This window comes from Cnephaeus nilssonii, assembly GCF_951640355.1.
Source record: "Cnephaeus nilssonii genome assembly, chromosome: X".
NCBI lineage: Eukaryota > Metazoa > Chordata > Mammalia > Chiroptera > Vespertilionidae > Cnephaeus > Cnephaeus nilssonii.
This window is the reverse complement of record NC_137071.1, coordinates 16691989-16714354: the sequence shown is the minus strand read 5'-3', so window position 1 is coordinate 16714354 and position 22366 is coordinate 16691989. Positions and strand designations below refer to the sequence as shown.

General features: G+C 38.3%; 1 protein-coding gene across 1 annotated transcript in view; it reads right to left on the bottom strand.

Annotated features, from left to right (window-relative positions):
- IL1RAPL1 (interleukin 1 receptor accessory protein like 1) overlaps nucleotides 1-22366 on the bottom strand; it is a gene marked incomplete at its 3' end in the record, with an annotated part of 1207355 nt that overhangs the window by 712598 nt on the left and 472391 nt on the right. The window contains exon 2 of the mRNA XM_079764725.1: nucleotides 7883-8162. Coding sequence (XP_079620851.1) covers nucleotides 7883-8162 — 280 coding nt within the window. The remainder of the gene's footprint in view (nucleotides 1-7882; nucleotides 8163-22366) is intronic.

The window sequence follows — 22366 nt, the reverse complement described above, 5'->3', positions numbered from 1 at the left end:
AATCCCATCATCTGATTCATCTCAGAGTTGGTATCTGTTGTCTTTTCTCATTCTTGTTCTGACTTTCCTGACTCATGATATGACCAGTGAGTGTTATTTTATTGTGTATCCTGCACATTTTCGATATTGTGAGAATTTGAATCCTATTTCATCTTTTTTTTTTTCTTTAAAAGCAAGCAAACCTCCTGGTGAAGTGTCACAGCAGGGCCATTTGGCTATGTATGCTCAGCTTCCTGCTCAGTCCTGCTGACACATTCCTGGTGAAAGACCGGCATGAACTCATATGGCTTTATGCCTCCAGTGGGGGAATAAGCTCACCCTTGCTGAGCCACAGTGACACAGGGATGGGAGGTGGGCAATTGCATACCAACTGGCCCTGCCTGCCACCATCTTGTTCTGCCTTGTGGAGGTTGGAAGCTTTGCTCCGTACTGAGCTCCACTGATCCTATGGAAGAGTGAAGCCTAGCAGTGACTATTCCTGATGTACAGTGCCTTAGAGATTCTCATTGCTGCCAGGTCGGGGTGGGGGCTCAGGTTGCCACTAGACCCCATTGATACTATTCTTTTGGGTGTGTGTGTGGTGACTATATATATATATATATATATATATATATATATATATATATACACACACACACACACACACACACACACACATATAAAATTTATTTTGGATAAATACCTAGGAGTAGAATTGCTGTGTCATACGGTAGCTGTATGTATAAGGAAAAAAAAAAAGACTTCAAACTGTTTCCCATAACAGTTGTACCATTTTACATTCCCACCAACAATGCATCTCCATCATTTGTCACTCTTCTTAACTTTAGCCATTTTTTAACTTGTATTTCCCTTATGACAGATGACGCTGAGCATCTTTTTTTTGAAGTTTTTTTTTTTTTTATTGTTGACAGTATTACAGATGTTGTCCATTTCTCTCCTGGAGGTTGGGTGGAGGGGGACACTATTCATGCAGAGGAATATGTTATGGAGCACACTGGGCAAAGGATGGAGGATCAGCCCCCACTCATCAGGTGTGGTGACCCTCTCACAGCAGCAGATCATATCACTGCTGCCTGCTTCTGCCAGGCAGGGAACAGAATATTGGCTCTGCCAACATCACCTGGTGGGGGGAGGGGGCAATTGGAGCACTGTGGTCATGTCATTCCTCAAATCCTGAGGTCCCTAGATAATCCTTCTTCCCACCTTTCACAGACTTACAATGCTTGTTTGCTGCATTATACCCACCATTTTTGTTGTAAGGGGGAGAACCTGGAAGAATGGGGTTACTTCATCTTGGTGGAACCCCACAATATTTAAACTATAATCATAGTATCTAGAACAATTTACTCCACACTTACTTTCTCTTATGGAAACGATTCGCAGGCAAAAACTGTGTGTTGTGTTTTTATTTTTTTATTTTTGTAATCCTAACATTAGCACATTACTTAGTGATCAGTAGATATTTGTTAAATGGATGACTAAATAAATGGATTTCACTAAGTAGCTTTTGATAGAAGCTTAATATGTACTTTAAATGAGAAAACATTATTAAGTCTCTAAAGAGAATATCAAGACGAGCAAAAGAACTAGATATTAAGAGAGAACACATTATATGTCATTTGAAAAAAATGTTGTTTTTAGTTTTTGAAGTTTTTGAATGATTTTATTTTTCTAGAAGTTTATCAGAAGCATAACCAATGGACACAGACAACAGGTGGGTCAGGGCATGAGTGGAGGGGCTGGGGGGTAATGGGGGGTAAGGACACATGTGTAATATCTTAATCAATAAAGAAATTTAAAAAAAGTAGAAAAAAGGAAGTATAAATTCTACCTCTAAATACAAATAAGGGTGTTTCTGACTCCATACACATATATACATCCCACTTCACCACACTGCACTAGGAGCTAAGTACTCAGCAGTACAGTGTCTTTTTGCCAACATCCTACCTAGACACTGGTCTTTGCTTTGCTGGCTAGAATCCTGAGTCTTTTTGAGTATTGGCTAACAAAATTACAGAGTAGCTCTTAACCTTCTACAGTAGGAGTTCTTGATTAAGCCTAAGAAGGACTATAACGAAGCATAGTAGGCTATCACTGAAGAGGATAAGACTGGACACGTCCCACACTGTCAGTGCCTTGGCCAGACAGTTTAACATGTAGACTTCTAAACCCCTTCTGAAGGCAGTTGTCCATCAGAAACAGAAGGCATTCTGGGAAACTGAGGAACAGCAGATCAGCAGCTGCTATGGTTAGTTTGGGAAAGACACACTATCATTCAGAGAGTGCTGTGACTTTGGATGTGACAGATGGATGGTACCATCAAGAGGACTATAGCAGAGCCCAGCCAGCATGGCTCAGTGGTTGAGCATCGACCTAGGAACCAGGAGGGTTATGGTTCAATTCCCCATCAGGACACATGCCCGGGTTGAGGGCTAGATCCCCAGTGTGGGGTGTGCAGGAGGAAGCCAATCAATGATTCTCTCTCATGGTTGATATTTCTATCTATCTCTCTCCCTCTCTTTTCCTCTCTGAAACAAATAAATTTTTCTTAAAAGAGGACTACAGCAAAGGAGCCAAAAGGGGCAGGGCACCAATACTGCTGTTCAGAAGGTGATGATGACACTGTGGTAGCACCAGGAATGCCCAGCATGTCATCTGCAGCAACCTAGAGGCCCACAGCAGTAATCTACAGAAAAACAAGATCCTGAAGCCACTGTTTGGTAGGAACATGAAAATAACAAAATTACTAGCAAGCAACCAAACTCCCTTGTTATTAGGAGCTTCAGAGTGCAGTGCAAACATACTGCGGGGCTGGGGGGTTGGGGGTGGGGAGTGGGGAGAAGTTATAGAACAACAGACCATAATCCAATCTGTGTTTTAAAAACATGTATGCATGTGTTTATGTGTTTGCATATAAATGGATGAGAGAATGTGTGTGTGCATGCAGGCACATTTAGATAGACATGTCTGTATGGGCATAGCGAAATGTCTGAAAGTATACCAAATTGCCCAAATTGTTTCCAATGCTTATCTCTGGTTGTCATATAAGACAGATGGAGGGGGGCACTCTCTCTTCTTTTTTTGTTTAAATCCTCACCCAAGGATATTTTCCCATTGATTTTTAGAGAGAGTGGAAGATAGAGGGAAAGACAGAGAGAAATATCAATGAAAGAGAAACAACAATTTGTTGTCTCCTGCAAGTGCCCTGACCAGGGCCCGGGCCAGGGAGGAGCCTGCAACCAAGGTACATGCCCTTGACCAGAATCAAATCTGGGACCCTTCGGTTTACAGGCCGAAGCACTAGCCACTGAGCCAAACTGGCCAGATTCACTCTTCTTAATTATACATATTAAGGTTTGAAATTTTGGGCAGTGGTGGATTTCACTTTCTTTTAATGATTGTCCATATTTCCTTAAAAATAGATATATACTTTAAAAAGTCAAACTTTATATTTTGCAGCCCCACTTAGTTGTGCAAATTTGAAAAGTCTATTCACATCTGTTTTCTTCATTTTCTAACTGTGCAAAGTGGGCATGCCCTTCTCACGATGCAGAGATGTGAAGCTTGAACAAACTGAGGCTTCCGAGGGTGTTCTAGAAAAATAAAATCATTAAAAAAGCAATACAATATAAATATGAGATTGAACTTTTTCCATTATTTCTGTTGAGAAACCAAGAGTGCACTTGAAATACCCTTGTAGAGGTGGAGAAAAGTTTTCTTTTTGCGTGTTTTTCATCAATCCATGTGTTGTTGTTTTTTACACTAGGTAATAAGGATACTAACACAATGCAGCTTCTGTCCTCAAGGAATTTGATATATCTTTCAGGAGCTGAGTTTCTTTTAACTTTTTACTGTGGTTTCATTTTATTCCAGACATCTGAGCTGAGGTTTTGCTGCCCTTCCCCTTGTACTCTCTGACCAATCAATATTTCTTTTAGTATCATCTGGGAGCATAAGGCAAAAGGCTCAAACATTTTCATGTTATGGGCAGAAACATGTCTAAATGGCAGCAGAGAAGCGACAAAATCTGCAGATACTTTATGATGCAAGATTTTTTTATTCTATGGGAAATAGGAGGTTGATAAGGGGTGTCTATTCAACAGCAAAGCACCCTTTCTATTTTGGAGAATATGTAAGTCCTCAATATATCATTCTTTTAAAAAATATTTTTATTCACTTCAGAGAGGAAGTGAGAGGGAGAGATAGAAACATCAATGATGAGAGAGAACCATTGATCAGCTGCCTCCTGTACGGCCCCTACTGGGGATCATGCCTGCAACCTGGGCATGTGCCCTTGACCACAATCCACAGAGCAAAACTGCCTAGGGCTCCGTATCTATATTTTCAGTTCAAGAATGTTATATAAATGCAATCATACAGTATATAACTTTTTGGAAATGGATTTTTTCACTCAGCATAATTCTGTTGAAATCCATCCAAATTACTGCATGTGTTCATTCTGTAGTTTGTTGTTATTTATTGTTGAGTAGTGTTCCAAGGTATGGCTATTACCACAGTGTTTATTCATTCATTGAAGAACATCTGAGAGACACCAGTTAAAGGATTCATAAGCCCTCTCTATATTATTTCTTGCAACTGAATAGGAATCTACAACTGCCTCAAAAATAAAAACTTTAGTAAAAGAATAAGGTGCCACAAACTTAGTATGCTACCCTTTGGGGGGCATTAAAATGCTTACAAGTTCATATGAAACTGCTAACAGGGCACAGCTCTGAAGAGGGGGATTACAAAACTGGGAGGTCAAGAGCGCAGGAAAATTTTATTTTTTAGAAAGCAAATGTATTTTTAGTGGCAATAAAGAAAAAGAAAACATGTTTTTATGTGGCTCCCCTTCATTCACTTTTTCATGCAAAAAAGTAAATAAAAATTCTGTAAGAATAAAAATAGAGTAAAAAGCCAGTTACTATGGAGCAAAGATTTATGAGGTATTATTCTGTCCAAACATAGATACAAAGAGAATAGAATAGGAAAGTTCTCATGCATTGTACTGAGAGTAGTCTTAGGTGTTTCCATTATTAAAACATATACTTGTAAATATTTAGGTGTAAATGCAAATTAGCTGTACATGAAGCAGCTTATTATAGCTTTTTCATTGATAAGTTTAATACCCAGAATACTTATCAAGAAGACTAGAGCTTTTAAGGAGAAGCTAAAATATTTAAACTTCTAAAATATTCTTTGAAAGTGGATTATTTAAAAACTCATGGCGACAGTTTTGTGGCCTGATAACTAACAATGTGCCAAAATGTCAGTGACTCAACTAACAGTCCCAGGCTCCCTTAACATCAACACCAAGCCATGCTATCTAAACTGCTATTTATGATTTTTAGTATCACTTTCCTAATTGAAAAAAGGAGCCATATCAACACTAGCTTCAAAGTAACTGGAATATTTGAATTTCAGTGATAAATGTATCTTTTCTGTGATTATCACTTTCTCTAGAACTCCACTTGACACATAGACTTTAAGGTGTTTGTCTTTTAGTTTGATCTTCCATTAAAACATAGACATACACATAGGCATGGTTTTTGAAATTTTCGCTTTCATTCCTTATTGCAATTATAAATTGAGGAACATTTTAATGCAATTTTTTAGAGTATTGGATCATAATGTATATGTAAACACATCAAAGATTTGCGACCTCAGTGCTTTAAGAATTCATATTACTAATGTGAACACATTTTCCCCCATCAATGACACATAATGAAATTAAATGTTAGACTATGGAGATTCAGCTCAATTCTAATCTCAGATAAATGAGGACACACATTTTCTTCTCTTGAAAAATCACCTCTACACATGCATGAACAATCAGGAATAATGATTTTTTTAAAGAATCACAGCAGATGTGAAATTAAATCAAATTAGTATTAGTCAAGTGAGAACAGCCAGTCCAAAGAGTAATCTTAACTGTACTACTGTGGCAATTATTTATCAATGTCCCTACAAAATCTCTACTTCTAATAATAGTTATGCTTGAACATACAAAGCTTGGTATACCTGAAGGGAAAGAATAAGAGTCACCAAAGAAATGGTGAATTTGTTGTTTCACAACCCAGTCCACTATTTTTCCCAAGCACAATTTTACTTGCGTTCATTTATATTTTCCAAAATTAACCTAAATATATTTTGCCAGTGTTAAAAAGATAAATTTCTGTTTAACATTTTTATGTGACTTTGACCTATTTTAATGTCCTGACACACCTGTAGCCATGAATCAGCATTAAGTTAATTCTTACAGGTAAAAACAAGGTAGAGGCACAATCCTTATGTCAGAGGAGTGATAAGTGCCAATGAGAATTTCAAAAGTGGAGGTTGAATTCTGATTTGAAAAATACACTAGGTGAGCCTGGCTAGCGTGGCTCAGTGGTTGATCATGGACCCAGGAACCAAGAGGTCACTGGTTTGATTCCAGGTCAGGGCACATGCCCTGGTGGAGGGCTCACTCTCCAGTAGGGGGCATGCAGGAGGCAGCCAATTAATGATTCTCTCTCATCATTGATGTTTCTATCTCTCTCTTCCTCTCCCTCCCTCTCTGCAATAAATAAAATTCTGTTTAAAAAAATACACTAGGTGATCCTGAGAGTGTTCAAATTGAGAATTAACTAAATTAACTTTGGTTTTATATCTCTTAATGAATCTAATAATTTCTGGCAACTTAAGTAGATATCCAGATGGTATCGCTTTTCTCCATAGGCCAAAAATAATGTCTCAATATAAATTTTAATCACATTCCTTTAAGATTTAGGAGGACAAAGGAATAGATTTAAACAGATCATTTATATGCCTATAACCTGCTTTGACAATGTTCTTATAATCTAATGCAGCAATTTTCAGCTGGTGTGATGCCAGAATTTTTAAAACATGCAATACCTGACTATTGAGTCAGGGGCACTGACCTTTTTCCCCTTAGATTGTCAAATAGAAAAAATGACAATAGCCAACACAACAATAGCCACCCAGTGTGAATGAATCAAAATTATACCTATTTAACATTTATTTTTGGTGTGCTGCAGAATTTTAGAAATTAGTTTATGTGTGCCATGAGATGAAAAAGGTTGAAAATTGCTGGTCTAATGCCACCCACAATCATTCGTGCCAGCTGTGATTCACAATCCATGCAGGGCTAACTTCTTACACTGATATTTTTTAACTCCTCATGTGTTACATAGATACTGTTTCAATGTATTATTATTAAACAAACTACATATGTCTCTTCTGCAAGCAGACAAAGATATGTGGATGTGTGATGAGTTTCTTTGGGAACAAGGGCACAGACTTTGTTATTAACTTTTGAATTGGCCCTGAGGGACCCGGGTAAATGGTGGTATTGACGCAGCACTTTCAGTTAAGAAAATGATCTGGAACACAGCCTTTGTATTCATATTCCCTAAGATGCCAATGCTGCCTGCCTATTCCTGCGCACAACACACATTACCTAAATCATCTCTGCAGATGTGTGCGAACCAGAGCTATCTGTGCTCTATCTGTCTGTGAAGGGCAATAACAAAATGTTACAACCCATTTAGCAATAAACCATGCATCCTTCCTGCAAGTCTTTGCTTGCATTTGATTTGCAACATTTCACCTCCTCTATAAATTTTACTTCATAGTCTTTAGTAATTTCTGGCATCATAAGTAGATACCCAGATGGTATCTCTTTTCTCCATAAGCCAGAAATAATGTCTCAATATAAATTCCAATCCCATCTTTTGAAGATTTAGATTCTAAATTTTAGAAAGCAGCAACACACACAAATATTGGGACAATACCTTAGGTGAAAGGGATAGCAGCAAAATTTAAGTCTAAGAAAGCAGCATGTGAATTGATTGAGTCAGCAGTAGTAGAATTAAATAGATACCTGATGACACAGGCATAAAGACCACTGTCCTGGAGTAACGTTGGCCGGAACCAAATGGAGTCTTCTTCCTTGCTCATTCTACTTCCATCGAAGGCTATTGGCTCTTCAAAGTCTCCAGGACCAGAGCTTTTATACCACATCAAACTGAGTCCAGCGCTTTGGGCTAGGGAGTAATTTGCTCTGATATAACCATAAAAGAGTGCACACTTGATTCGAACAGGTTCTCCGACCAAAACTTGATATTTCTTGATGTCAATAGACCAATCGGTGCATCCATCAGCTAAAAACAGAAAGAGAGAGAGAGAGAGAGAGAGAGAGAGAGAGAGAGAGAGAGAGAGAGGAGAGAACATTAGAGAAAGCTTTAAGAATTACTTCATTCAGTTGTTATTCATTCAAGTATATTGAACACCCATATTGGATAAGACTCTATCCTAGGCACAGAGGATTCAGCCATGGATAAAATGCAGAATGACACTGAAAAGTAATTTACCATGCTGACAAACAACATATTCGTCACTCAGCTTGCCTCTGCAGTGTGGTGGATATTGGTTTATTGCCTTTCTACTCTACATCCGCCTATCCACCCTTTTTGTCTGTTCTTTGAAAGTGGGCCCGGACCCTGGAAACTTCTCCTGCTAGCTGCCACTGAAGCGCTGTTGGTAGAGGGTGCTGAAGAGACATTGCAGCAGCAAAGGGTTGTGCTCCCTGGTCCAAGTGTGTTTTCTGGGAGGGCTCTTGCCAAGGGCAAGGCTTCTCCAGCACCCGGTTCCTGGCACTCAGGGCCAGGCAGCCAGCAGCTTGGCAATTTTGTATCATAGCCTCATGTGAGACACTTTCCCACAAACGGCTTTCCCAGGTGCCTTAGAGGAGGAGTGTTTGTCAAATTCCAGAGAGCAGATTTGCAAGTTCCGCCAGTGTGGCACTTCAGTGATGTGGGAGCCCTGACCAGAGTACACTGGAGGTTAAAGGCCCACTCGCCAGTCCGCAAGCATGCAGGCAATGACACAGCAGTATTACCATGGTAGAGAACCCTTTGGCCTATGCATGTGCGAGGCAGTGACTCAGCAGTAGCACTATAAATACTTTGCAAGCACACCCTTATGTAACCTGTTTATATTAATGTAGCACTAAGGTCACTAATTAGCACGATGCCTCTTTTGTTTGAGCATGTATATAAGATGGCACTGACCAGCCAGTTGTTGGCTGCTTTGTTCGTAATAAAGCATATCCACCTACCTACTATAAGTTGTGTGTTCTTCCAATTTCCTACACCCAGAAGGGTCAAGTTCCTGGCTGAGGAATTTGCACTACCCAGGTCAACTGCTTGGGAGGCAGCTATGCTCACCACTATACCACCAAGCATTCAGTAAGCCATGCACTTTCCCAGTAAGGTTTGGATCTCACTCTGGAGTTCGGAAGACAGGGGCTTTTCCTTGGATGCTGTATATCAGCCATAGGGTTACGAGCAACCTTTATTCTTTTGAGTTCTCTTTTGCTATAGACTGAATGTTTGTGTCCTCCTAAAAGTTATATCTTGAAGCTCTAACCCTGAATGTGATAGTACTTGGGCGGGGGGGGGGGTCTTAGGGAGATAGGTATGTTTAAATGAGATTATCAGGCCAGTACCCTCATGAAAGAATTAGTGCTGTTAGAAGAGACACCAGCACTTCCCCTCCCTCATCTTTCCTTCCCTTCTTCCCCCCGCCTTTCAGGTGCTCATAGAGGAAAGAGCTGTGAGCACAGTGTGAGGATGGCCATCTGTAAACCAGAAAGAGGGCTCTCACCAGAAACCAAAGCAGCCAGCGCCTTCACCTTGGAAATCTCAGCCCCCAGAGCTGTGAGAAATACATTCCTGCTATGTAAGCCACCTAGTCTATGGTATTTTATATGATAACCTGAGCAGACTAATAGATCTTTCTCAGTAGCCAATCCTTCATTATGCCAATATCTTGTTACATTTAATAATCTTTCTATATATAAGGCTAATATGCAAAGTGTCCCCTCGGGAGTTTGACCAGGAGACCAGGAGTTCGAACGCTTGCTATGATGTGCGCTAACCACCAAGAGATGGTGCAGAACATGGGGGGCGACCAGTGGTGGCGTTGGGGCGCTGAGGGAGCAAGGGAAGGAGGAGGAGGGGAGGTGGGGAGGTGGGGAGGCAGGGAACCTGATCAGCCCTGATCGCTGGCCAGGCCTAGGGACCCTACCTGTGCACGAATTTCATGCACTGGGTCTCTAGTTCTTTATAAAAACTTTCCTTATTAAAATTAGTGTGTGGTGTTTGTCTCTGATTGGATCCACACTGATAAAATCAGGAATAAATGTTTTATAGCCAAATATGGCAGAATCATATAATAAAAATGGGTCAAACTACAGTAGTGGTTCACAGCAAGAGTCAGAGGTAAATGGACACTTTGGTCTCATTTCTGGAAGCATCAGGGGGAAGTATAAAGTAGGAACCATGGTGGGAAATGTGGCTGATGGTGGTTCAGATCAGTTGGGCTTTCTTTGTTATCTGAAAGCATCATTTTCCAAATGGCATTTTGGCATTATTTTTATCACCCTTCCCCCTGTGGGTGCACAAGCGCATGCACACACTCCCCCCGCCCCTCAACACACACACAAAACAGGTCTCCACTAGTCAGGTATATCACTATTAACATAATCACAGAGAAGTTGTGAATTTCCTGCTTAGAGAGGACAGTTGCCCAATACTTAGCAAGATAATCAATGTGACAGCTCACAGAATACAAATACCAAGCCAAAGGCAAAAACCAAGAAAAGGGGACCCCTAATAGCAGTAGCATCTGAGTATTGCCAGCAGGGTTTAACTCACTAATGATTAAAAAAGAGGACAGGATGAATAATGTAGAATTTGAGAGAAGGGTACTTTAGAACAAAGAAGGCACATAATCTATTGAATTATCTATGTTTCTTATCTTAAAATAAGATCTAACACCTAATGAGCACTTAAATATGGCTGAGTTTACAAATTTTCATTTACCCTCCACAAAAACATCTATTAAGGCTTTCCAATTCATTTTTCCCTCCATTTCTCACCAACCAACTGCATGCCTCCCTTTCTACCTTCCTTTAAGTATTACCTCCCCAGAGAGGCCTTTTCTAACTGCCTTTCTGAAACACCAGCTTCCTGTTCTGGTCACTTGATCCAGATTCTACATTAATATTTTTTCATAGAACTTACTGCTATCTGATGTTACACTATGTACCCACTTTTTTTGTCTTTCTGTCTTACCAACAGAATGTAAGCCCCTTGAGGTCAATGACTTTGTCCTTCTAACTCACTTCTTTTTTTCTTTTTATTAATTTCAGAGAGGAAGGGAGAGGAAGAGATAGATAGAAACATCAAAAATGAGAGAGAATGACTGATCAGCTGCCACCTGCATATTCCTAGTCATGTGCCCTGACCAGGAATCAAACCGTGACCTCCTGATTCACAGGTCAATGCTCAACCACTGAGCCACACCAATTGGGACTAACTCACTTCTTGAGCTCCAGTGCTTGGAACTATGTTGCTAACCAGTTCAACACACATTTACTAATTGAAAAATGAATGATTGAGTAAATAAATTAACAACTAAATGTTACAGCTGAAGAAACTCAATGAAAGCTAATAAGTAGAAGTGCTGGGATTCTCTCAGAGCTATGTCTGACTCTAGAATTCATTTTCCCTACTGCCATAGTATAGTTTCCTGATAAAGTGATTATCAACTTCACAATTATCCTTTAATTTAGTTAATTTAAACTACTAAACTTTTGTCTAAGATCCCTAGTAAAGATCTGTATTTGAGAGAAAAGGTGCTGGAAGCTTGGTGGACATCAGCAATGTCTAAGTCATTGCCATCATTCCTGTCAATGCTGCAGAGTTGGCACACCACATTAAATAGGATGACATAACTGTACACAAACAGAGATGTCAAGGTTATATAATTACATGTGGCATTTATCAACAAAATTTAGTACCTTTGACCCATTACATGAAATTAATCCTTGGTGGGATTTTACTTTATTAATTTTATTTTATTTTACTTTATTGTTTAAAGTATTACAAATAGTAGTACATATATCTCCTTTTTTTCCCCATTGACCTTCCCCCAGCCTCCCTTACCCGCTGTCCCATGCCCTCATCCCTCCCCCCCCCCCCCCCAGTGTCTTGGGTCCATTGGTTATGCTTATATGCATGCATACAAGTCCTTTGGTTAATCTCTTACCTCCCCCCTACTCCCCAGCCTTCCCACTGTAATTTGACAGTCTGTTTGATCCTTGTCTGCCTCTGTATCTATATTTTTGTTCATCAGGTTGTAATGTTCTTTATTATACATAAATGAGTGAGATCATGTGGTATTTTTCTTTCATTGACTGGCTTATTTCACTTAACAGAATGCTCTCCAGTTCCATCCATGCTGCTGCAAATGGTAAGAATTCCTTCTTTTTATAGCAGCATAATATTCCATTGTGTAGATGTACCATAGTTTTCTAATCCACTCCTCTGCTGATGGGCATTTAGGCTGTTTCCAGATCTTACCTATTGTAAATGGTGCTGCTATGAACATAGGGGTGCATATATCGTTTCTGATTGGTGTTTCTGTTTTCTTGGGATATATTCCTAGAAGTGGGATCACTGGGTCAAATGGAAGTTCCATTTTTAAATTTTTGAGGAAATGCCATACTGTTTTCCACAATGGCTGCACCAGTCTGCATTCTCACCAACAGTGAAGGAGGGTTCCTTTTTCTCCGCATCCTCTCTAGCACTTGTCATTTGTTGATTTGTTAATGATAACCATTCTGACAGGTATACGGTGGTACCTCATTGTTGTTTTAATTTGCATCTCTCGGATGATTAGAGACTTTGAGCATATTTTCATATGTCTCTTAGCTTTCTGAATGCCCTCTTTCAAAAGGTGTCTATTTAGATCCTTTGCCCATTTTTTGATTGGATTGTTTATCTTCCTTTTGTTAAGTTGTATGAGTTCCCTGTAAATGTTGGAGATTAAACCCTAATCAGAGATAACATTGGCAAATATGTTCTCCCATGCAGGGGGTTTTCTTGCTGTTTTGTTGATGGTTTCTTTTGCTGTGCAGAAGCTTTTTATTTTGATGTAGTCCCATTTGTTTATTTTCTCCTTAGTCTCTTTCCCTAGGATCTGTGTCTGTAAAGATATTGCTATGACGTATGTCTGCAATTTTGCTGACAATGGAGTCTTATAGGATTTTTATGGTTTCCCCTTTTACATTCAAATCCTTTAGCCATTTTGAGTTTATTTTTGTGTACGGTGTAAATTGGTGATTTAGTTTCATTTTTTTGCATGTATCTGACCAAATTTCCCAGCACCATTTATAAGAGAGACTGATTTGACTCCACTGTATGCTCTTGCCTCCTTTGGCAAATATTAATTGAGTATAATGGCTTGGGTCAATTTCTGGGTTCTCTATTCTATTCCATTGGTCTATATATCTGTTATTGTGCCAATGCCATGCAGTTTTGAGAACTGTGGCTTGATAATATAGCTTGATATCTGGTATTGTGATCCCTCCAACTTTGTTCTTCTTCCTCAGGATAGCTGTGGCTATCTGGGGTCTTTTTTTATTCCAGATGAATTTTTGGAGAGTTTGTTCTAGATCTTTGAAATATGCCATTGGTATTTTAATAGGTATTGCACTGAATATATAGATTGCTTTAGGTAGTATGGACATTTTAATGATGTTGATTCTACCAATCCATGAACATGGTATGTTCTTCCATATGTTTATGTCTTCCTCTATCTCTTTTTTCAATGTCCTATAGTTTTCTGCGTATAGGTCTTTTACCTCCTTAGTTAAGTTTATTCCTAGGTATCTTAATTTTTTTGGTGCAATGGTAAATGGGATTGTTTTTTTCATTTCTATTTCTGTGAGTTCATTATTGGTGTATAAAAAGGCCATTGATTTCTGGGTGTTACTTTTGTATCCTGCTACATTGCCAAATTCATTTATTAGGTCTAGTAGTTTTTTGATGGAATCTTTAGGGTTTTCTATGTATAGTATCATGTCATCTGCATATGAGGACAGTTTTACTTCTACTTTTCCAATTTTGATGCCTTTTATTTCTTCTTCTTGTCTGATCGCTATGTATAGTACTTCTAGTACTATGTCGAACAGGAGTGGTGAAAGTGGGCATCCTTGTCTTGTGCCTGTTCTTAGGGAAAATTAGTTTAGTTTTTGCCCATTGAGTATGATGTTGGCTGTAGGTTTGTCATATAGGGCTTTTATTATGTTGAGGTATGATTTCTCTATTCCCACTTTGCTGAGAGTTTTTATCACGAAAGGGTTTTGGATTTTGTCAAATGCATTTTCTGCATCAATTGATATGATTATGTGATTTTTTTGTCTCTCAGTTTGTATATGTGATGTATCACATTTATTGATTTGCGGATATTGTATCATCCTTGCATCCCCGGAATAAATCCCACTTGGTCATGATGTATGATTTTTCTAATGTATTGCTGAATCCGATTTGCTAGAATTTTGTTGAGGATTTTAGCATCTATGTTCATCAAGGATACTGGCCTGTAGTTGTCTTTTTTTGTGGTGTCCTTATCTGGTTTTGGGATTAGGGTAATGCTGGCTTCATAGAAAGAGCATGGAAGTGTGCCTTCCTCTTGAATTTTTTGGAATAGTCTGAGGGAGATAGGTTTTAGTTCTTCTTTGTATGCTTGGTAGAACTCCCCTGTAAAGCCATCCATACCAGGGCTTTTTTTTGCTGGAAGATTTTTGATTGCTGTTTCAATTTCTTCAGTAGTTATCGTTCTATTCAGTTTTTTTGATTCTTCATGGTTGTGTTTTGGGAGCTTGTATTTTTCTAAGAATATGTCCATTTCATCTAGGTTGTCCATGTTGTTGGAATAGAGTTGTTCATAGTATTTTTTCATAATCATTTGTATTTCTGTGGGATCTGTTGTCACTTCACCTCTTTCATTTCTGATTTTGTTTATTTGGGTCCTCTCTCTTTGCTTCTTGGTGAGCCTGGCTAGAGGTCCATCAATCTTATTTATCCTTTCAAAGATCCAGCTCTTGGTTTTGTTGATCTTTTGTATTTTTTTTTTAGTCTCTAGGTCATTTATCTCCACTCTGATCTTTATTATTTCCTTCCTTCTGCTTACTCTGGGCTTTTCTGGTTGCTCCCTTTCTAACTCTTTGAGTTGTAGAGTTAGATAATTTATTAGCATTGTTTTTTGTTTTTTGAGGTAGGCCTGTAGAGCTATGAACTTCCCTCTCAAGACTGCTTTCATTGTGTCCTATAGATTTTGGATTGTTGTTTTTTCATTGTTGTTTGTTTCCATGATGCTTTTTATTTCTTCTTTGATCCCGCTGGTAACCCAGTCATTGTGTAATAGCATGCTATTTGTTTCCAGGTGTTTGATATTTTATTGTTTTTATTGTAGTTGATTTATAATTTTATGCCATTGTGATCTGAGAAGATGCTTGATATGATTTCTATCTTCTTGAATTTGAAGAGAATGACCCATGTGCACTTGAGAAGAATGTATATTCTGTGGCTTTGGGGTGAAATGCAATTAATTCCATCTGATCTAGTGAGTCATTTAGTATTGATATTTCTTGGCTGATTTTTTGTTTAGAGGATTTGTCCTGTGGTGTTAGTGGGGTATTAAAGTCCCCTACTATGACTGTATTGCTGTCAATCTCTCCCTTGATATCCTCCAGAAGTTTTTTTTTTTTAATGTATTTGGGTGCTCCTGTATTGGGTGCGTATATGTTTACCATAGTTATATCTTCTTGTTGGATTGCTCCATTTAGTATTATGAAGTGGCCTTCCTTTTCTCTTTTATGTCCTTCACTTTGAGATGTAATTTGTCAGATATAAGTATTGCTACCCCATTTTTTTTTCATTTACATTCGCCTGAAATACCCTTTTCCATCCCTTCACCATCAGTCTGTGTGAGTCCATTTTTCTGAGGTGGGTTTCCTGTAGACAGCAAATATATGGGTCATGTTTTCTTATCCACTCAGCTACCCTATGTCTTTTGATTGGGGCATTTAATCCATTTACAGTTAAAGTTATTATTGATAGGTACTTGTTTGTCACCATTTTTATTCTTTATGCCTCTGTTTCTTCTTCCCTTCCTAATTCTTCTTTTTACAGCAGACCCTTTAGCATTTCTTGCATTGCAGGTTTGGTGGTGATACACTCCCTTAGTCTTTTTTTGTCTGTGAAGCTCCTGATTTCACCCTCAATTTTGATTGATAGCCTTGCTGGGTAAAGTGTTCTTGGATTCAGACCCTTCCTTTGCATGACTTTGTATATTTCATTCCATTCCCTTCTGGCCTGATGTGTTTCTGTTGAGAAATCAGTTGCTAGTCTTATGGGGGATCCTTTGTAGGTAACTTTCTGTCTCTCTCTGGCCCTTTTAAGATTCTTACTTTGTCGTTGGTGTTTGCCAATTTAATTATAATGTGCCTTGGTACCTGTCTTTTTGGGTTCATTTTGTTTGGGACTCTGTAAGATTCTTGGATTTGTGTGAGTTTTTTCTTCCCTATATCAGGGAAGTTTTCTGTCATTATTTCTTCAAACAGGTTTTCTATTCCTTGCTCAGTTTCCTCTCTTACTGGCACCCTTATCATGTGGATGTTGTTTCAGTTCATGTTGTCCCAAAGTTCCCTTAGGCCAGTGGTCGGCAAACTGCGGCTCTTGAGCCACATGCGGTTCACGAGCTGTGGTTTGCCGCTCTGCTGACTAATGAGTTTGCCGACCCCCTTGGGATAGGGGCTTAATCACAAGGAACAACAACAGCCTGTAATTATTGGAATCAAGAGTCTAGGTCAGTGGTCATCAAACTCATTAGTCAACAGAGTGCCGACCACTGCCTTAGGCTCTCCTCCTGTTTTTTTAAGTTTTTTTTTTTTTCTAGATGCTGCTCTGCTTGGGTATTTCTTCCTACCTTGTCTTCTAGCTCACTGATGCAGTCCTCCACTTCTTCTAGTCTACTGTTGATGCTTTCTATTGAGTTCTTTATTGCAGTGATGTCATTTTTCATTTCTTCTTCATTTCCTCTTGGTTCTTATACATATTGTTGAATTTGTCTTCCAACCTTTTCAGCAACCTTATGACCATTTATTTGAATTCTTTCTCTAATATATTGCTTGTCTCCATTTTCTTTACTTCCTTTTCTAGTTATGCCTCCTTTTCTTTCGTGTGTGGGCTGTTTCTTTATCTCCCTATGATCTCTCCTCTCTGGGTGTCTGGTTATGTAGCTCTCTCTCTCCTGTGTTGACTTAAAGGCACAAAATACAACACAACAAGGCACAATGCACAAGGCACTGAACACAAATGTATTCATTATACTTTCTCTGGGAGAAATCTGACCTTTCTGTTAGAAGGTGCAGAGCTCGCCCAAGTCTGCGTATTTGCGCTGTTTGAGATGCAGTGTTTGTGGGTTCACAGTTGGTCCCTGGGTGTTGTGGTTGTAGGGTCCCGGGAGGTATCTGATACTTCCTGGTTGAAGGTAAGGCTAGGCTTCTGATCACAGCCACTCTCCCCTTCAAGATGGCACAGTCTCTGCGGCAGAGCCGGTCGCTCTGGGAGAGATTTCAGCAGCAGTGAAGACTGCCCGGTCAGGGGATCCTGGTCCAGCAGTCCCCAACAGTTCCTTGGAATATAGCTGTCCCTCACTCACAAATAGACACTCCCCGTATGTCCACACACTCTCCTTTCATTCTCTCACTCACACACTATCTTGCAGCCTGCCTTCCCATTGGCAGCCATCTTTGATCCCCTGGGATTTTATTTTTAAAAGTTATAATTCTGGTGATAAGCAATGTCTTGTTTTACCAGTATCTGAATTACAATACAATTCTAGAATCAAATAACAGGTCATCTGCCACAGAGGATATCACTCCCAGTGAAAAAGGCAGAAGTACTTTCAAAGATAAAGTTACTCAAACTCTCAGAAGATTTGTAAGAGAAAGTAAAATGCTTGAAGTGAAAGGCAAAAATATTTAGTCTAAAACGTTAGCAACAAATTAGATCAAGACACAAACTGTCAGCTTTCAAATGGGAGAGGAGTAGGCGGGGCTGGATGAAAAAAGGTACAAAGATTAGCCAAAGAACATATATGCATAACCAATGGACACAGACAACGGTATAGTAGGTCTTCGGGTTATGTCGGTGTTCAGTTCCTACAGTGTGACTTAACACGATTTTCGCAGTAAGTTGGAACCCACCTACATGAGCATGTACATCACTCACATGGAGCACATACACAGCAGTAATGAAGTGAAACAATAAAAAACATTTAAAAGATAACAATTCCTGACCTTTACTTGTGGTAAATAAATAATAAAAAAGTAAAGCATATATGTACATATGTCGAAATGACAGAACTTTTTTTTTTTAATAAATAAATGGGAGATGGCGAGGTAACCATGAAACAACATACGACGAGTCCGACGTAACCCAAGGCTGTCTGTATAGTGATAGTCAGAGGTCGGGCGGGGGAGAGGGGAGGTGGGAGGGTTGGGTGGAAATGGGCAAAGGAGGGGAAAATTGGGTCATCTTTAATAGTGTCAACAATAAAAATAAAATTAAAAAATAAAATGGAGAGTTGTGTTGGAGATAGTCAGAGATATTAATACATTCATTTTGAATATGCTTAATGAGACAAGTACTGAAAGAAAATCATAAATATTCTGGAAATTAGAGTTATTCAGTACTTAACTATCAATCAAGAGAAAGGTTTCAAACAGCTCACAGTTACATGCTAAGGAAAAGGCAGGGGTGAAGTGAAGAAATAATAGGACCTTGGATATAAGATACAGTTTATGTTCTTTTAATGTGGAAATAGATGTAGGATGTATGGCTTAGAAACTTTTACTACCATTAGACTAAATATATGATGTTCAAAATAAACTGTACAATTATTATAATGTAATATTTTTGGGGAAAGATGGAAAATAATATAAAGAATAATTCAAGATATTTTCAAATTATTTAGATAAATATCTAAATAAATTATGTATATGTTGCCTTTTCCAATAATTAAATTAAGACATTTAATTAATGAAATAAGTGATGACTGATATTTTTTCCTTTGTTAACATTTTTTATCATTTGTGCAATTTCTCACTCTGTGTATCACTTTTTTTTCCTAAGTCATTTGAAAATAAGTTAAAGCAAAGACATAATGATATTTCACCCCTAAATACTTCAGTATTCATGTCCTTATGAATAAAATCATTTTTCTTATATAGAAACAAAATATTTTTAATCTTTTGGGACAAATCATAAGATAGCAGGACCAATCTTGCCCTAGCCAGTGTGGCTCACTTGGCTGGCCATCATACCATGCACCAAAGGGTTGCAGGTTCTATTCCTGGCCACGACACATGCCTGGGTTGCAGGCTTAATCCCTGGTAGGGGGGCATGCAGGAGGCAGTGGATCAAAGTTTCACTCCCACATCAATGTTTCTCTATTTCTCTCCCTTCTTATCTCTCTAAAAAACAATTAAAGACAATAGGGTGGCCCTCACTGGTTTGGCTCAGTAAATAGAGCTTTGTTCTGTGGACTAAAGGGTCACCGGTTCGATTCCGGTCAAGGGCAGATGCCCTGGTTTCGGGCTCAATCCCCAGTAGGGGGCATACAGGAGGAGGCTGATCAATGATTCTCTCTCATCATTGATATTTCTATCTCTCTCTAAAATCAATAAAAATATTTTTTAAAATACACATATTGGCTTTGAATCTTTATTTTTCTTTTCTTAATGTTTTAATAGTGATAAGAGAAATAACTTAACACTGTGCCTGGAATCCAGTGGATTTTCTCTTCTCCATCCTCATATTGAACAGGAACAGGAAAAGCTCCAGTGTTTCGGTAAACATAAGCAAATGCACATTGCACAAGTAAATTTCAATTGTGGTTTTTTTTGGGGGGGTATTGTTGTTATTCTGGGCAAAATGAATTGATAACACCTTGATACATATGGAACAATTTCTACTTACCTTAAATAATTTTTCATTCTTTTAATTATTTTGTGTTCTCTAATATACACATTTATTAGCATGTATAATATTAATTAGTACTTGCTTTCATATATTTCATTTATCACTTCAATGCTAGAACTTTGAGAACTGAGACTTTACCATATATCTTTGTCTATATGTATGTATGTATGTATGTATCTACCAACCTATCACCATCCATCTATCTAAATCTATATCAAATTATATATCTATAGTTATTTCCATATCTATTTGCTACTGAATAGATGTTCATTTAAATTGGTATTGAAAACGTCTATCTTGGCTATCAGTACAAGCACTCATAACATTTTATAGGTATTTTTAACCTTACTAATTTTGGAAAAAAATAACTTATGCATTTTCCCTTTTTTATAATATTGCAAAGCAATTCATTTTTGTTACACAGAATAATTTTATTCAACAGAACTGCACATGGTTGAGAACTCAGTAAATTTTTATTGATTTGTTAAACCTAATGCACTCTGTTTTATATTCATTGGACATACTATTATGGTATTTATTTAGTTCATGTGTACCTCCACAAAAACCCTCTATGTGGACAACAAAATGGATAAGGGTATGAGCCTACTGATAGGTCAAAAAAACATTGCCAGCTTTAGGCATTTTATACCGTTGGACACTTATTGGACACTGGATTAAATATCAACATGATGAGCAACAGACCACAACGGTGATCTAATTTAATCTCTTTCACATTTCAGAGGCACCTCACAGGGAAAGGCCTGTTGGAGGACAGGACACCTACCCAGCAAGTTGATCCTTTAAAGAGAGAGTTACAGTGCTTACGGCACATATTGGCTTTCATTTTGTGTTAGAGCACAGACCAGAAGAGAATTTTATTTTTAAAGATTACAAGTTATAAAAGGTTTTAAAATGTAAGAACAATTCCAAACGGGATATCGTTACCAGCTATGAACACATAAAATAATAATGTATCAGAGTTAAAATCCTGTTTCAGTGTAATTCCACATATGTCATAGACCACCTACTATATGCAACTCACTGTTCTACAACAAAGGTTATTGACAGTAGTGCTAACCTTGAGGAGTTCATCTTTAAGTTGAAAAAGGCTGGAGAAATTCCAAGAGTAAAAACAGCATTGAAGGGAACACAGAGTAAGAGGTTTGTTCTATTTTAACCCACTACTGTTTTTGCTTTTACAAATAAACTAATGGAACAGAAATCTGACTGGGGAGATCAACAAGAATTTAATAAAGAGATGGAATATGAATTGTGCCTCTATTCAAAATTTGATAATTAGGAAGAGAAAATTCCAAGGTAATTGGATATTTCAGTTAGATAGAATAGTAAAAGGTAAGGTTCTAAAATGGTGGAATGGGATTGGGAGGAGAAGAATGTAACCAGATGAAAATAAGAACAGAAAGGTGGGTTTGCAAAACACCATGCCCAGAAACTTGAACTTAGCCCCATAGCCCAGTAGTTTACAATTTTAATACATATCAGAATCATTTAGAGTTGTTGTTAAAAGACAGATAGTTAGGCTTCACCATCAGACTTTCAGGTTCAGAAAGCGTTGATTGGGACCTAAGAATCTACATTTCTTTAAAAAGTTCCCAGGTGATGATTCTGGATGACTCTCTTCAGAAGAACTGCTCTTGTCAATGTAGACAGTAGGAAATGTCTGTGAAGTATTATCTGATGTAAATTTTCAGAAGACTATTCTGATGGCAATATCAAGAATGGATTAGATAGCTGAGAGCAGGGAGACCACTTAGAAAGTTCTTAAAATAGTAAAACTGAAGGAAAAAGTAGCAAAGGGTATGAAAAGGAAATAAGGGGGGGGGGGAATTATAGAGTTATAACTAACAGGATGGAGAGAGAGATCAGATGAGAGAGATGAGGAAGGGGGAGTCAAGGATCACTTTGAGGTTTCAAACCAGGATTCCCAAGAGAATCGTAACATCATTAATGGAAATATGGAGCAGAAGTGGGGTCCAGGTGGCAAGCGAAACGTGTGGTTGGGGTAGAAGACTCCTTCATCATCTTACAACACTTCTCCTGCCTTTATTGTAGGTGTTTATACAGCAGAACATTGTTGCTTGTGTTGTCTGGTCTGGGCAACAAAAGCACTTCTGTGTATCTTTTTTTCATATTATGAGATCGGCTGGGCATTCAAGACCCTACAGTTAGAGAAAAATTCAATGGAAATGAAAATGAAGTGTGTAGTGTATTTTAATATGCCTTTTCTTTCTCGAGAATAATATCACACAGAATAATTGTCTATTTGATTAAATTCTTGCAGAGATTGTAGGGGGGATTAAACACAGTTTGTGTATTGCTCTTTCAAGTGAATTTCTTAGAATTAAAAAAAAAAAGGTTAGAGCCATTTTTTTTAGTGATGTTGAGTTCTATTTTTACCCCTGTAGAAGAGGTCTCATGAAAACACACAATATGCTGTACACATATCA